This window comes from Hylobates moloch, unplaced genomic scaffold (assembly GCF_009828535.3).
Source record: "Hylobates moloch isolate HMO894 unplaced genomic scaffold, HMol_V3 SCAFFOLD_4, whole genome shotgun sequence".
Lineage (NCBI taxonomy): Eukaryota > Metazoa > Chordata > Mammalia > Primates > Hylobatidae > Hylobates > Hylobates moloch.
The window spans coordinates 93,356,400-93,370,897 of NW_026652279.1; the positions used below are offsets into that span (position 1 = coordinate 93,356,400).

General features: G+C 36.1%; 1 protein-coding gene across 4 annotated transcripts in view; it reads left to right on the forward strand.

Moving 5' to 3' along the window:
• LNX2 (ligand of numb-protein X 2) overlaps positions 1-12,802 on the forward strand; it is a 104,773-nt gene extending 91,971 nt beyond the window's left edge. For all 4 annotated transcript variants that reach the window (XM_058437729.1, XM_058437728.1, XM_032150578.2 and 1 more), the window contains 4 exons: positions 3,228-3,405; positions 6,199-6,430; positions 9,150-9,308; positions 11,160-12,802. In XM_058437729.1, coding sequence (XP_058293712.1) covers positions 3,228-3,405; positions 6,199-6,430; positions 9,150-9,308; positions 11,160-11,295 — 705 coding nt within the window. In that variant the 3' untranslated portion in view covers positions 11,296-12,802. The remainder of the gene's footprint in view (positions 1-3,227; positions 3,406-6,198; positions 6,431-9,149; positions 9,309-11,159) is intronic.
• Positions 12,803-14,498: the final 1,696 nt, after the last annotated feature.

Genomic DNA, 14,498 nt, shown 5'->3' on the forward strand with positions numbered 1-14,498 from the left:
GCTTTGTTTCTTAGATCTAGAGATAGTTTCTTGGAGGGGAAGTTTTCTTTGCCAGGCAATTAACAAGAAGCATGAAATCTTCTATCTGTTTAATCCTACTTGAAAGTGGAATTTATCTTGGGTTGCTTATTTAAATATAAGAGTTAGTTATTGAAAAAACATAATGAAGACAAGATTGACAAATCTGTGCTTAATAATTGAGCCTGTTGCCTACAGAACCTGAATTAGATACATGAAGATTAAACATATGAATCATGAATTTCGATAGGTACATATATAGCATATTTACATATTTGATAGGTACATATATAGCATATTTCTTTTTATGTTAAAGCTTAGAGGAATATTACCCTAAATCATTTAAAATTCCCATATGTTAAGCTTTGTTACTGTTTCTTCAGAATCAGTATTTCACTGGTTTTATAATGTATTCTACCTGAGCTGAGAATTTTGATGCTACCTCACTTGCAGTCCAAAAATCTGAAAGGATGATACTTTAGCGTTCTTGATATTATTTACTTCATTTCATCCTTCATTTGAACTCTTAACTTCCAGTGGGCCAGGAGTTTTAAAACAATGATGTTATGCTTACCCAATTATGCAAAAATAAAAGCTAAATGTGACCTACCAGAGTAATTCCCCTTAAGTAAAATTAAACTGCTTTACTAAGCAAAAACTTATTTATTGTCACCTGAAAGTAACATTTGAGTGAATAATTAGCTTTGGAGTCTGTCTCTGGTACCCTAAGAAAGCATTGCTTAATGACACAGTATTTTTGGCCCATCGAGTTTATATGGTTTTCTGAGCTTAAGTTCTCTACAGACTTGTCAGTGGTCTTTGGTTTAGTTAATACTTAAAAGAAATTACAATCACAGACTTCATTCTCATTTCTGAGCAAAACCAAAATGTATGAAGGAAACCTATAATTTGCCGTTAAATAATGACTGTGGAAAAGGGGTAATTGTTTTAAACAGGACTTTTTGAATAGGCGTTGTTTCATATAGCTAGTCCTTGCTTTACAAGTTTTGTATACATATAAAACTATAATATAAGGTACAAGTTGGTAATTGAATATTTTATGTTATTGAATTTTATAATTTGAGATATGGGTATATATAACAACATTATAGTTTTAAGAGAGTTTGAAAAACTGTAATTAATAATTCCAGTATTTATATAGCAAACTCCCCTTAATTCAATTTGTTGTGGGCACATGTATTTTTCTGTCATAACTATGCTAATTCTCATTCTCTTTAATTTTATATGACCATGTTCTAAATAGTGATGCTGAATTTATTCTATTCCAGGCACTCCGCAAACCTGGCTGTTCAGAAAAACCACTTGAAATGGAATGTGTTCATTTAGCTATTTACTACTAACATGCTCCATTTGTTATGTCAAATCCTGATACAGCAAAGTAAAGGTCTCCTAGGGAAAACACATACAAATTCACCAAAACAATCTTTTCAGACAATTATAATCATTCTGAAAAAATTAAAGTATATATTAGTCTTCTACAAAACTTCCCAGTAGCTGTTCTGATAAACATTGATGTTTGTTTTAGGAAGTTCCTTGAGGCATACTGAGTATAATCTTTGAAGCTTGGTTTGGTTCCTGGGTAAAAATTGCATACATTTCAGACACCTAGAGTAATAAAACACCCACACTTAACTGCTTAAATATGTAACGGCTGAACCTGCTTAAATAAATATACTCAAGGTTGAGTTTGCCTGAGTTGTCTTCAGAATAAAGTTGTGTTTGTCTAATTTTGAAGGCTGCTGACAAAAATTTCATACCTTTAGATAGGAGATTGCCTTAAAATGTTTACAAATTTTCTCCTTGGTCATAACATTTTCTGGGAGTACTATGCTGCTATTACACATAGCTCCTTTGGTAAAATTTCAAGAGTATAGATTTCACATCTGGAGAAGGGTAGATAGGCCTAGAATTCCAGGCCCCGATTTAGAGATTTGATAAATGCCATTATTAACAGTTAAATACCTGTCAATTATCTAAACTAATGTGATTTAAGGAAATGTTATAATTCTAGAAATACAATTTATATTTTTTATATTATTAACAATGTTAATTTTCTGCAACATTCTCTTAACAGTTAATAAGTGTTAAAACCTGAGACATTATCTTACACTGTACACTTAATGGGATAGTTCTTGTGTGGGTGCATATATACAATATGTACATGTAGTCTATCACACTATATAAACATATACAAAATACCATTTGTATTAATATATATTGTGTATACTTTTAACATAAATTTTGAATCCCAGGACAGTTGCCTATAGTAACATGATTCGGGACAAGTTACATGACCTCCCTAAGTTTGTTTCATCATCTGTAAAATGGGGTCAATAATAATACATAATTTCAGGACTTTTGTGAAGATTAAATGAAATAATGCATGTAAAGGCATTAGCTTTTCACAGGCTAAGCCCAAATGTTAATTGTTATTTTCATATTAATATTGCATACGTACATCTTATTTTTTACTGAGTCCTAACTCAAAAGAAAAGTGATGTTTTAAATTCTTTTTCTTGCAGGAGCATCTTAATAGTAAGTAGTAGTAACAAATGTCAGTAAAAATAGGAGATATTAATTTGTTGGGAATTTATTTCCCTGTCATTAACTTTTTCAAAAATTCAGTCATTTTATATCCTTTTAGCTTTTCATGAGGATTTTGAAGGTAGATTTGTACCTTCTTCATGATTGAGCACTCATAGTCGTAGTCAGTGAGAATCAGGAGATAGGTCGATGGCCTTTTTCTGGCAGTTGCCAAAATCTACACTTTTGTACTACTCTGTCAACTTTTCTTTCAAAGAAATGGGGGAAAGATGGAAGTAAAATTAATTGATTTGTCTTCAGAATCTTAAAACTCAAAAGCATCATTTACTTTTGTGCAGCTGATCAAACATGAAGCTCAAACAAATTATACAAATGATGTGCTTATTTTACTTTGACTGCCATATTTCAGCAGTCCTGAGTTTTTTCAGCTACATAAACAGTCACATGAAAATAACATAGTCCAAAATTTGACATTGATCCACAGTAGACTTATTAAGACTGTATATTACTTTCATTTGCAATTAAGGAATAAAAAATAATTACTTTATAAATGCCATGTAAGTTATTATCTTAGTTTGAAGTAATAACTTTACTTCAACTATATTTTATTCATTATCCGATGATTTTTTTCTTGTATGTTTTAGGATCTTACTCAGTGTGTTACATGCCAAGAAAAACATATTACTGTAAAGAAGGAACCACATGAATCCCTTGGCATGACCGTTGCTGGGGGCAGGGGAAGTAAGAGTGGTGAGCTGCCTATCTTTGTGACCAGTGTGCCACCCCATGGCTGCCTTGCACGAGATGGCAGAATAAAGAGAGGTAAGATGGGATCTTGAAAAATTTTACCACATCTTATTTCTGAATTAAATGCACATTTTAAAAAATAAAGAGTATCTACAAAGTATCTATTAAAGATGACTTTTTCAAGTTCTTTAAACTGTCCCTTGCATATGGAAGCATAAAGTCATTCTGTGAGGTTAGAAAAATGCCTTATATAAAGGAAAGTTGCTGAACCTTGATGACAGTTCCAGAATTTGCTAACAGTTACTCAGACTCTTAGATTATTTTATCTTTGGAAAAGATCCTCTAGAATTACAACAGACTTAGATACTCTGAAGGGCCATCTCACTGAAAAATAAATGTTTCTTTTAATAAAGTGTCTGTTTAGAAGGGGACTCAGAGAGGAGGTGGAGCAGAAGACAAAATTAATTTTAGGGATAAATGCATTTGCCATTTCATATTCCCTATCAATGCTATATAATTTGTATAGATGGGGGTTGCAGCCTAGCCACTATTACCATGGTAAAAATAGCAGTCTCCATTGACTTAGTTTGTATGTAAGGTAAGAAAAGTGACTCTGAAAACTTATTTTTCCAGGAATGAAGTTGAACCCCTACCTCACACCATAAACACAAATTAAATCATAATGGATTGAAGATCTAAATATAAGAGCTGAAATTCTTAGAAGAAAACACAAGTGTAAATCCTCATGACCTTGGATTAGGCAGTAGTTTCTTAGATATGACACTAAAAGCAAAAACAACAAAAGAAAATATAGACAGACTGGACTTTAAAACTGCCAACTTTTGTGCTGCAAAGAATACAACCAAGCAAATGAAAAAATAACCCACAGAATGGGAAAAACATTTGCAAATTACATATATAACAAATGACTTGTGTCTAGAATATATATTCTTACAACTCTAATTAAAAAGACAGAAAATACAACATAAAGATGAGGAAAGAATCTGAATAGACATTTCTCCAAAGACGATAAATAAATGGCCAGTTTTCCCATGAAAAGATGCCCAGGCCAGGTGCGGTGGCTCACGCCTGTAATCCCACCACTTTGGGAGGCCAAGGCAGGTGGATCTCTTGAGTCCAGGAGTTTGAGACCAGTCTGGGCAATATGGCACAACCTTGTCTCTACAAAAAATACAAAAATTAGCCAGCTGTGGTGGTGTGAATCTGTGGTAATCCCAATTAGTCAGGAGCTGAGGTGGGAGGATCACATGAGCTCCAGAGGTCAAGGCTACAGTGAGCTGAGATCATGCCACTGTACTCCAGCCTAGCATCAGAGTGAGACCCTGTCTCAAACGCAAATCAAAACCACACCGAGATACTACTTCACATCCAGTAGGATGACAATAATAAAAAAGCCAATAACAAACACTGGCAAGGATGTGGAGCAATGGAAACCCTCATTAATTGCTGGTGGGAATATAAAATGGTACAACTGTTTCTGGAAAACAGTTTGGTAGTTCTTCAAAGAGTTAAACTGATTCCTCATATAGTTACCATATGACCAGCAATTCCACTTCTAGAGGAATGAAAACAGCTGTTCATACGAAAACTTGTATACCAGTGTTCATAGTAGCATTATTCACAATAGCCAGAAAGTGGAAGCCACTCAGATGTCTATCAGCTGATGAATGGATCAATGGAATGTGGTCTACCCATACAGCAAAATATAATTTGGCCATGAAAAGGACTGAAGTTCTGGCACAAATTACGTGGATGAACCTTGAAAATATTATGCAAGTAAAAGAAGCTAGATATAAAAGACCATGTATGATTCCACTTACATGAAATGTTCAGAAGAGGCAAATCTGTAGAGACAGAAAGTAGATTAGTGGTTGCTTAGGGTTGGGAAAGGGGAATGATGGGTATAGAGGGAGTGATTAAAATGTTCTCAAAATTACTGTAGTGATGATTGCACAACTGAATATACTAAAACCATAAAATTGTATTCTTTAAATGGGTGAATTGAATAGTATGTGAATTATTTCTCAAGCTGCTATTAAGTAAAGGTTATTTGTCCAGTTGTAGTATTGGGGTAATTTTATTTCCTTTTTGTTCTTTTATTATGTTTTCTAAATTTTCTACAATGAGAATGATTTGCTTTAATAATCTGAAAAAACGATGATAAATTGGGAGAGATAGATTTCTGTAGACTTTGTTGCACAAATGTCTGCTTCCTACAAAACTAGTCCTTTCCTAACCTTTTATATAATCCTCATTGCCATTTTTTATTATATTACCTAGCAGAGCAACAGTTCTTTTCTTCCTCAAACAGGGAAGACATTCAAACCACAAGTTTCATTTCTTTGTGTGGGCCCAGGGATAGCTTCTCTGTACATATTCTGATGTTTGCCCTGAATGAACTATACAGGGCTGTCCTTATGTATAGAACTGTGTAAATATAAAGCAGAATACATTAAACATTTATTTCTAAGGGCAAAGGATCAAATGATTTTTGACTGGACAGAATTGTAGAAATCTGTGAAACTCTAAGAAGAGAAATGAACCTGCCCAGGGCCTGTACACAACTAAACTCAGACTGATGGTTCAAACTTCCAGTCATGTCAAGGTGCCTCAGGCCACACTTTTTTCCATGTATTATGACATTATTTTAAAATTATGGAATGTTTTCTGTGTATTGGGTTTCTCCTCAATATTATAAAAATTACAAAGAAATAATAAATGCCATTTATTATTATACCTTATCTCATCGGAGTTGTGGGAACTAACTTGTTGCTTAGTTTATAAACAAGATTTGCAGGTGAAAACTCAATGGCTCAGCTCATTTTTCTTGTTTCTTCATCTGAACAGGTGATGTGTTGCTGAATATCAATGGCATTGATTTGACCAATTTAAGTCACAGTGAGGCAGTTGCAATGCTGAAAGCCAGTGCCGCGTCCCCTGCTGTCGTCCTTAAAGCACTTGAGGTCCAGATTGTTGAGGAGGCGACTCAGAACGCGGAGGAGCAGCCGAGTACTTTCAGCGAAAATGAGTATGATGCCAGTTGGTCCCCATCATGGGTCATGTGGCTTGGGCTTCCCAGGTACTGAGCGCTTTCTTGTTGCTTTATGGAAATCATAATCATACTTGCAGCCCTTATCAGTGTGTAGCATGATAAATTTACTCATTAGGATAAAAAAAAAAAGCTTTAATTCAATAAAATAGCAACATCAAATCAAATTACAAAAGGATAATTTTTCTTAGGATATTACATTTTAAAAGGTACACAAAGAAAGCAGTTGTGTCCATTCCTGTTAGGCTCCTCAGTGGGCTAACCATGAGATTGGATAACCCAGCCTCTTGCTTAGAAAAGTTGTCGTTTACCAGCACTCATTCTGCTATGTGCTGAGACTTCATGCATTTTTCATCAGAAAAACCAGGCCAATCTTGGGGCTTCCCCCGATCCTAGAAGCCTTTCTTAACACCTTTTTAAATTTTTTTTAACTCTCCCTAAAAAAGGCAGCATTTAAAACTCAATTTTTATTGGGTACAAGAGTCTATTAAGCCAAACCATTAGTGTTCAAGAATGGCTGTTTCACTTTTATTTTTTATAAATGTGACCAGCCAAGATATGCTGTGGTTGGTCAGTGTCGGGGTCACAGAAGCATGTGGAACCTCCACTGGCATCCCAGGGTACATTCCTTCTGCGGTTGTTGTTGTTTGACATTTGAGATACGAAGAATGTGTTCCCGTCATTATTTGTTGCCTAATCCATTTAGATTCTTATCGTACCTAAGAATCCTAAAACTAAGCTATGAAGCATTTTGACTCTTGACCAAGTATGAAAATTATTGATTTTTTAAAATAAAAATAAACAATAAGAATTTGCTATTTTCTGAGCCGCCTGACTCGTGGGATACATTTATAACAACAACTAGCATTTATATAGTTCTTCAAGGCCCTTTGCGCATAGTGGGTGAGAAGTGGTCTACTCGTGCAGTGGCCGGGCAGCACGTTGCAGACCTCAGAGCTCATCTGCACCTCTAATGATGGGGCAGGCAGACAGCAGCAGCGTCCTGGAGAAACTTGGTCCCTAGTGCTTCCTTTAATTTTCCTTATCTGTTATACCAGTCTAGTTTGGGGGTTGGCACATTGACCTCTTTGTTCAGAGCATTTTCTGGTGTGCCTGGCATAACAGCAAAGATTTTAGATGAGAAATACACAGTATAGTAAAATCTATTTTTGAGCCCACCTGTGTTGAAAGAATACCTGTCGATAAAAGGCTATTCGATGTGTGTATGGAGGTCTCGGTTGAATGCAAAGCTATACTCAATAGCCATGTGGCCTCCTCAGTGGGTGCAGGTGGCCCCTATATGCAGGTTTCACACCGCATAGTGTAGCAGCTCTGCTCTGCTTTTCTTGAAAAGGGAGATTCTTCCACTGTGATTTGCTGGGGTATACAAGAAGCTGTTTGTTTCAGAAGATGCAGCATTAGGAAAATAACCAACACTGTTCCTTTAAATCCAGGCCAGTGCATGGGACCTTGTTCCATCCCAGAAGTCTTTCTTATCAGTGAGCTAGGAAACTAGATAAGATGAGAAGGTCTGGCATGGTAAACATTGCTTTATAGAATTGGCTTTATTAAGAAATAATAAAACAGGATTTTAAAAATTATTATATTTATATTATATATATTTATTATTTTATTATGGATTTAAAACAGGAAACCCTGCCTTCCATGCATTTAGATTCAGTTCCACCTAAAGATGAAAGATACTTATTTATTATGAAGAGTTTTTTTTCCTTATCATTTAGGTGTGGTTTTTTTGTTTGTTTTGTTTTTAAGATTTTACTCACTGCTTGTTCCCAAATCCATAGAGCTATGGAAACATAAGTACATTTTTTTTTCTCTCTCTCTGGACACATCTTGCAATCTGGCAGTAGCATTCTAACTGTAGTTTCTCAGTGTCTATGATACATTTATATATGCATGTGTGTGTATAGATGTGTATATATTTTCTTTTTTTTAAAAGATGGGATCTTGCTGTGTCACCCAAGTTGGCATGATCTAGCTCACTGCAACCTCAAGCTCCTGGGCTCAAGCCATCCTCCTGTCTCAGCCTCCCAATAACTGGGACTACAGGCACATGACGCTGTACCCAGCTTGTCTATGATAGAAAAAAAAAAGAAAAAGATTTTTTGTTAGTGTTTTCCGGATTGATTTCTCTATTTTGGCAATCAGAGTCTCCCTTAAAATGAAGACATCCTAAGTAAAAGAGAAAATAACAAATAACTCCTCATGTAGACTAAAAGCCTATAGGACCTTTAGAAAAGAGAGATAATTTTCTGCCTTCTTTTTGGAAGCTGCGCTCCTTATCTTTTTCTTCTTTCATTTGCGTGCTGGGCTTGGCAGTACTAGACCTCTTTCATCCCACATTGTAATTCCTCTTGTAGATAAAAGTGATTAGTAGAATTGAGGACTTTGTTGACAGTGCAGTGAGCCGATATAGGTAGATAACCTTTTTGTACAAGTTACTGAGGTATAATTTGTAACCAGGTTCTCTACTTGTGTGTGTGTGTGTGTGTGTGTGTGTGTGTGTGTGTGTGTGTCTTCACTTGGGAAGACTGAAAAAGTTGGAGAAATTTGAGTCTACCTAGGACTGTGTGCTAGAAAATGGATTGTCAAAATAATCTATTTATTAATAGCCCTTTTTCTTTTTTCCAAGAGTGGTAAATATAACATGGTATGGGGTTATAACAAAAATAAGCGGCTATAAAAGCCTCCATGTTAATTTTTTCTTTATTTTTCTGTTTGTTTATAGCACACTTCATAGCTGCCATGATATAGTTTTACGAAGAAGCTACTTGGGAAGTTGGGGCTTTAGTATCGTTGGTGGATATGAAGAGAACCACACCAATCAGCCTTTTTTCATTAAAACTATTGTCTTGGGAACTCCTGCTTATTATGATGGAAGATTAAAGTGAGTCTTGTTCTAATTAATGATGTGATTCATGTTGATGACACTGGACATGATCTAGACCAGGGGTCAGCACTAAATCCGGCCTATTATCTTTTTGAAAATAAAGTTTCATTGCAGTGCAGCTACACTTACTGGTTTATGTACTCTCTGGCTCCCACACTACACCAGCAGAGTTGATGTCATTGTGACAGAGACTGTATGGGTCTTGAAGCCTAAAATATTTACCATCTGACCCCTTACAGAAAAAATTTGCCAATCCCGATCTAGACTGAAGTGTTACCTTTACTATCTTGTCACTTATAGCTATGTTTCATTAATCTGATGACAGAAACTGAACCTGAGTTATTTCATCGGACATATTTCATTCATCATGTTGTGATGTGACATTGAGTGCTGAGTAAGTTTCCCACACAGCCTACTCAGGTCCAATCCTGTCATTAGATGACTCTGCTTTATTTTTCTCCACAGCACTCATCTCTACCTGAGATCGTATTTATGCAAGCTCCATAAGGGAGGGATCTTGTTGCATTTATTGTTATATCCCTAGCAGTCATAACAATACCTTGCATAAAGCAAGATCTCCATAAATATTTGATGAATGAATGTACAATAGCTTACAGGATGCCTGGCGCAGTGCTAAGTGCTGTGCATGCATTATGTAATCTTTTTAACAATCCTATGAGGTAAGTTTCTTTATTATTCCTGTTTTAAAACAAGATAACTGAGGCTTGGAAAGGTTAAGAAACTTGCCCACAATGAAATAGCTGAAAGTGGTTGGCTGGCATTCAAACCTAGGACTATCTGGCTCTAGATCCCTGGACTTTAACCCCTCTGCCAGCCTCTACCACTGAGCAAAAGTCCTTGCTCAGTGTACAGCGTCTTATCAAAGCTCGGGCACTGGGAGAAGAAAAGAGAAGGTGTCATGGCAAGACATCATCACCAGCAGAGAGGAGGTGGTTGATTGTAAATTCTTAATACCTGGTTTATGAAGGAAGAACCAGTTCTTAAAAAGTAAATGTTGACATTCTATATAGAATGCTATGCAGATGGAGAATGTACGCTGTTTGCAAGGGGTAAGTGACATCTAAATAATGTATGGAAAGGTGATCGGGAGTGGTATGCTCCAGGTCAGCCTATATTGATAAAGAGGAAAAAAAATCATTTTAGGAGGAAAGAGTAGGGAAAAATGAATTAATCACTTTCTTAGCTAAGTTATTCAACCAGTCTGGGCCTCTGTTAATTATAATTTGTATTCCTCCTACTTCCAAAAAGAAATTGAAGTAGTTAACAATAAAATAGCATATTTATGGTATAAATAGAAGACCAAAAACCATAAGGATAATTATGGTAATTATAAGGCTGGAAAGGTCCTCCAATTCATCATCCGTCCATGATAATTCTGCTTAGAGTACAGTGAGTGTCAACAGCTGAAAGAAGAGGAAGTATGGGTCTTATTTCCAATATAATTCAGCCCTCAGATGTATGAGCTCTAGGAATGAATAGAAAAATAGCAGTCAAAATAATAACCCCCTTCAAATGCGTGACTTGGTATTTTTTTAAAGAGAGAGCATATTTACTCTATATTTTGCTTAAATTAGTGTGAAAATTACTCTGCTTGTCCTTGACATTCATCTACTGGTTATGGAGTCATTGGCACAGGGGTTTCCTTGATTGGCAAGGGAAAGCCAGCATAGGTTTAATAGCTGTCCCAGACAAACTAGATTATACACCCTAACCATTGACAGTTCAGTGGTAAGTGAAACCGCATTTTTCATGCTACATAAATCTCAATTGGGATATTTTTAATACCATGAAAATAGTAACATTCTGTGTCTGTCTCTCTTTGTCCAGGTGTGGCGACATGATTGTGGCCGTAAATGGGCTGTCGACCGTAGGCATGAGCCACTCTGCACTAGTCCCCATGTTGAAGGAGCAGAGGAACAAAGTCACTCTGACCGTTATTTGTTGGCCTGGCAGCCTTGTATAGATTTTGGAAATTGGTTTCAAATCTTGCATCTTCCTTTTTTAGATTTTTGAAAGAAAACCCTTTGGTTTCATTGTGTTTGTGGTTTAGGAGCTGCTGACACCGCTGGTATACACAGGGCCAAAACCCACTAAGATTGTCTGTTTATGTTTATTTAAATGGTTTCCTAAGTTAGTTACATTTCTTTTAGCTTGGAAGCAGTCTTCCACTAACCTTTGTGAGTTTATATTTTCAGAATTCAGACTTAGTTGTTAAAATGTTACCTATGGTAATGAGCAAAGCTCACCCAAACTGTGCCCCAGCTGGAGTAAAGACCTTCTGGTGGGTCTTTGTTTTCAGTAACTGAGTCATAGAATGAGTTCTGTATCCCTCAGGCCTGATGTCAGCGAAGCCAGTAACAACAGCGTGTACTGCCACTGTCATAACCAATACCATGAATGAATATACTTTAAATTTTGGTGATAACTGTTCCCCTTTTTTTTTTTTTTTTTTTTTTTGGAGACGGAGTGTTGCTCCGTCACCCAGGCTGGAGTGCAGTGGCGCAATCTCAGCTCACTGCAAGCTCCGCCTCCTGGGTTCGCCCCATTCTCCCGCCTCAGCCTCCCGAGTAGCTGGGACTACAGGCATGCACTACCATGCCCAGCTAATTTTTTGTACTTTTAGTAGAGACAGGGTTTCACCGTGTTAGCCAGGATGGTCTCGATCTCCTGACCTTGTGATCCACCCGCCTCAGCCTCCCAAAGTGCTGGGATTACAGGCATGAGCCACTGCACCCGGCCATTCCCATTTTTTATCGGTGCCAACATTTCAAAACTTCATACTGTTTATAAAGTGATTTTCTGGTTTATTTCTACTGTAATCTCTCAATATTCATAGAAGATGAAATAAGTCTGACAACACTAAAGAAATTTCTTAAATAATATACTATTAGAATAGTAGAGAATAAAAGATAATATTATCCAGTTACAAAGGAATTTGGATGATAATTATAACTTAATGTTAGAGATGGTAAAGCTGCACTTACTTGAACAGCCCAAAAGCATTAAAAATCTATTTCCAAAGGAATGTTTTGCTATGTAGGGAAATTTTGAAGTAGTTTTTGCTAAAAAATTATTTCTAGAGTTGTTTTATTCTTAGCAATAATCTTGGCTAGAAATGTTTTTGTGATTTACACGATTAAATGAAATGATAAAGATAAAACCACATTATTAAATACATATATATCACAGCTAAGTAGGAGAAAGGGAGACCTTTTTATTTTATTCAGGTAGGAGTATTTCTTGTGTATTTTAGAAACAATTATTTTTCCCATTATTTCTTTTGAGCTTAGTTGTTTCAAGTAGGAGACAGAAAAGTTCTGTCTTATTGGAAATGTAGGTTTTAGATGTATCTTTCAATTAGCTCTCAGTCACTAGACTATTTCTTATTTTTTGAAATGTTTTTGAAAATTATGACTAGCCCATTTTTTGTCCTTTATTCAACATACTTATCCTCTGAACACATAAATAAGTAAGATAAAAATATCTTTACCTTATTAATATTAAACATACTTGAAAAAAGTTTCATTTAGAAACCTAGTTCAGAATCTGAGCTAATTTACAAGTGACCTCTGTAATAAATGGTATTGATAATCAGAGAATGTATTTCAGAATACTACAGTACAATATATTATGAAGCATGACCACTTTATTTTGAAACTTAGCAATTGCATTGCTGGGGTTTATTGTATCTGTAGCATGTCACTGATTATTTCAGTTAGTTTTATAATGATTTTTAAAAAACATATCTATTTGGAATAAATAAGATACAGCAACAATCATTGCTACTGACTTGTTCAACCCCTTAGTTACACTGTATGATCAACATATAACAAGATACAGTGGAATGGCCCATACAGTATATTACTGTTGTGTGATGATTGGCTTTGGAAGCAATTTGATTTTGAAATGCTTTGATATTCTAATTGACATGGAACAAGTTTTTTCCCTGCTCCCCAAATAGAATTTTGTAACCAACTTTGCTATTTTTTTAAAGTTTGTAAGAATGTGTCATTTCTTGGGGAGTAGCCATCCATCAACAAATATCCTGACTGCTACTTTGTTATGTACAAAATACTTACATTGAACCTGGTGGCATAATGAGTATTTTGAAAGAAGAAATTTTTTCATTCTCATTTTTATAGAAATCTTGGAGTCAGCTTAAGCTGTAGCTTTTATGACAAAAGACAGTCATTTTTGGTCAGTGATATTTGGTGATGGAAACTTGTTCATAATTTATTGTTACTATAGAACTATTTGGATTTTCTCATTTCTAGTTCTGATAGTTAAATATTTTGGTTTGTTCTGTGCCTTCAGTTTAAATTATTTCAGGATTTTTCAGATGTTTAAATAATGGTGTGAATCATTCAGGATGGAAATAAAAGTCATCCTTTCTGTAATAGTGCCGTTGTCTCTTTTCTTGAACAGCAGCTGTTAACTTAGTCTGTGATCTGTATTTTTGTTGCTGGCTCCACTGTCCTTATAATATACTGAGCACCGAGCATGAAACCTCAGGATCACAAACCCACCTTATTCTCACCCCGCAGTTTCTTTTTCTTTTTCCTTTTTTTTTTTTTTTTTTTTTTTTGAGATGGAGTCTCGGTCTGTTGCCCAGGCTGGAGTGCACTGGCACGATCTTGGCTCACTGCAACCTCTGCCTCCCTGGTTCGAGAAATTCTCCTACCTCAGCCTCCTGAGTAGCTGGAACTAGAGGTGCCCACCACCAGGCCTGGCTAATTTTTATATTTTCAGTAGAGACAGGGTTTTGCCATGTGGGCCAGGCTGGTCTCGAACTGCTGGCCTCAGGTGATCCGCCTGCCTCAGCCTCCCAGGGCACTGGGATTACAGAGGTGAGCTACCAGGCCTGGCCTCTTTTTCTTTTCTAATATGGTTACTAGGAAAAAAAATTTTTTTAACTGAAAGAAACAAAGTTGTCTCCTAGTTTTCTAGTAAGTTAAGTTCAAACCAAGGCCTCTGTGGTCAGACTCCTAATTGGATTTTCCAGATGGCTCCATGGTTCCGTTTACCCTCCTTTGCTCCAGCAGCCTCCTCAGAGCACACACTTACGGTATTTCCTCCACTGTAAAGCTTTTTCTTCTCTGCTGGTTCACGTTGTTCCCATATCTGGAGTGAGGGCTTAAGTGACGCTCCATCTGTCTCACTCTCAGC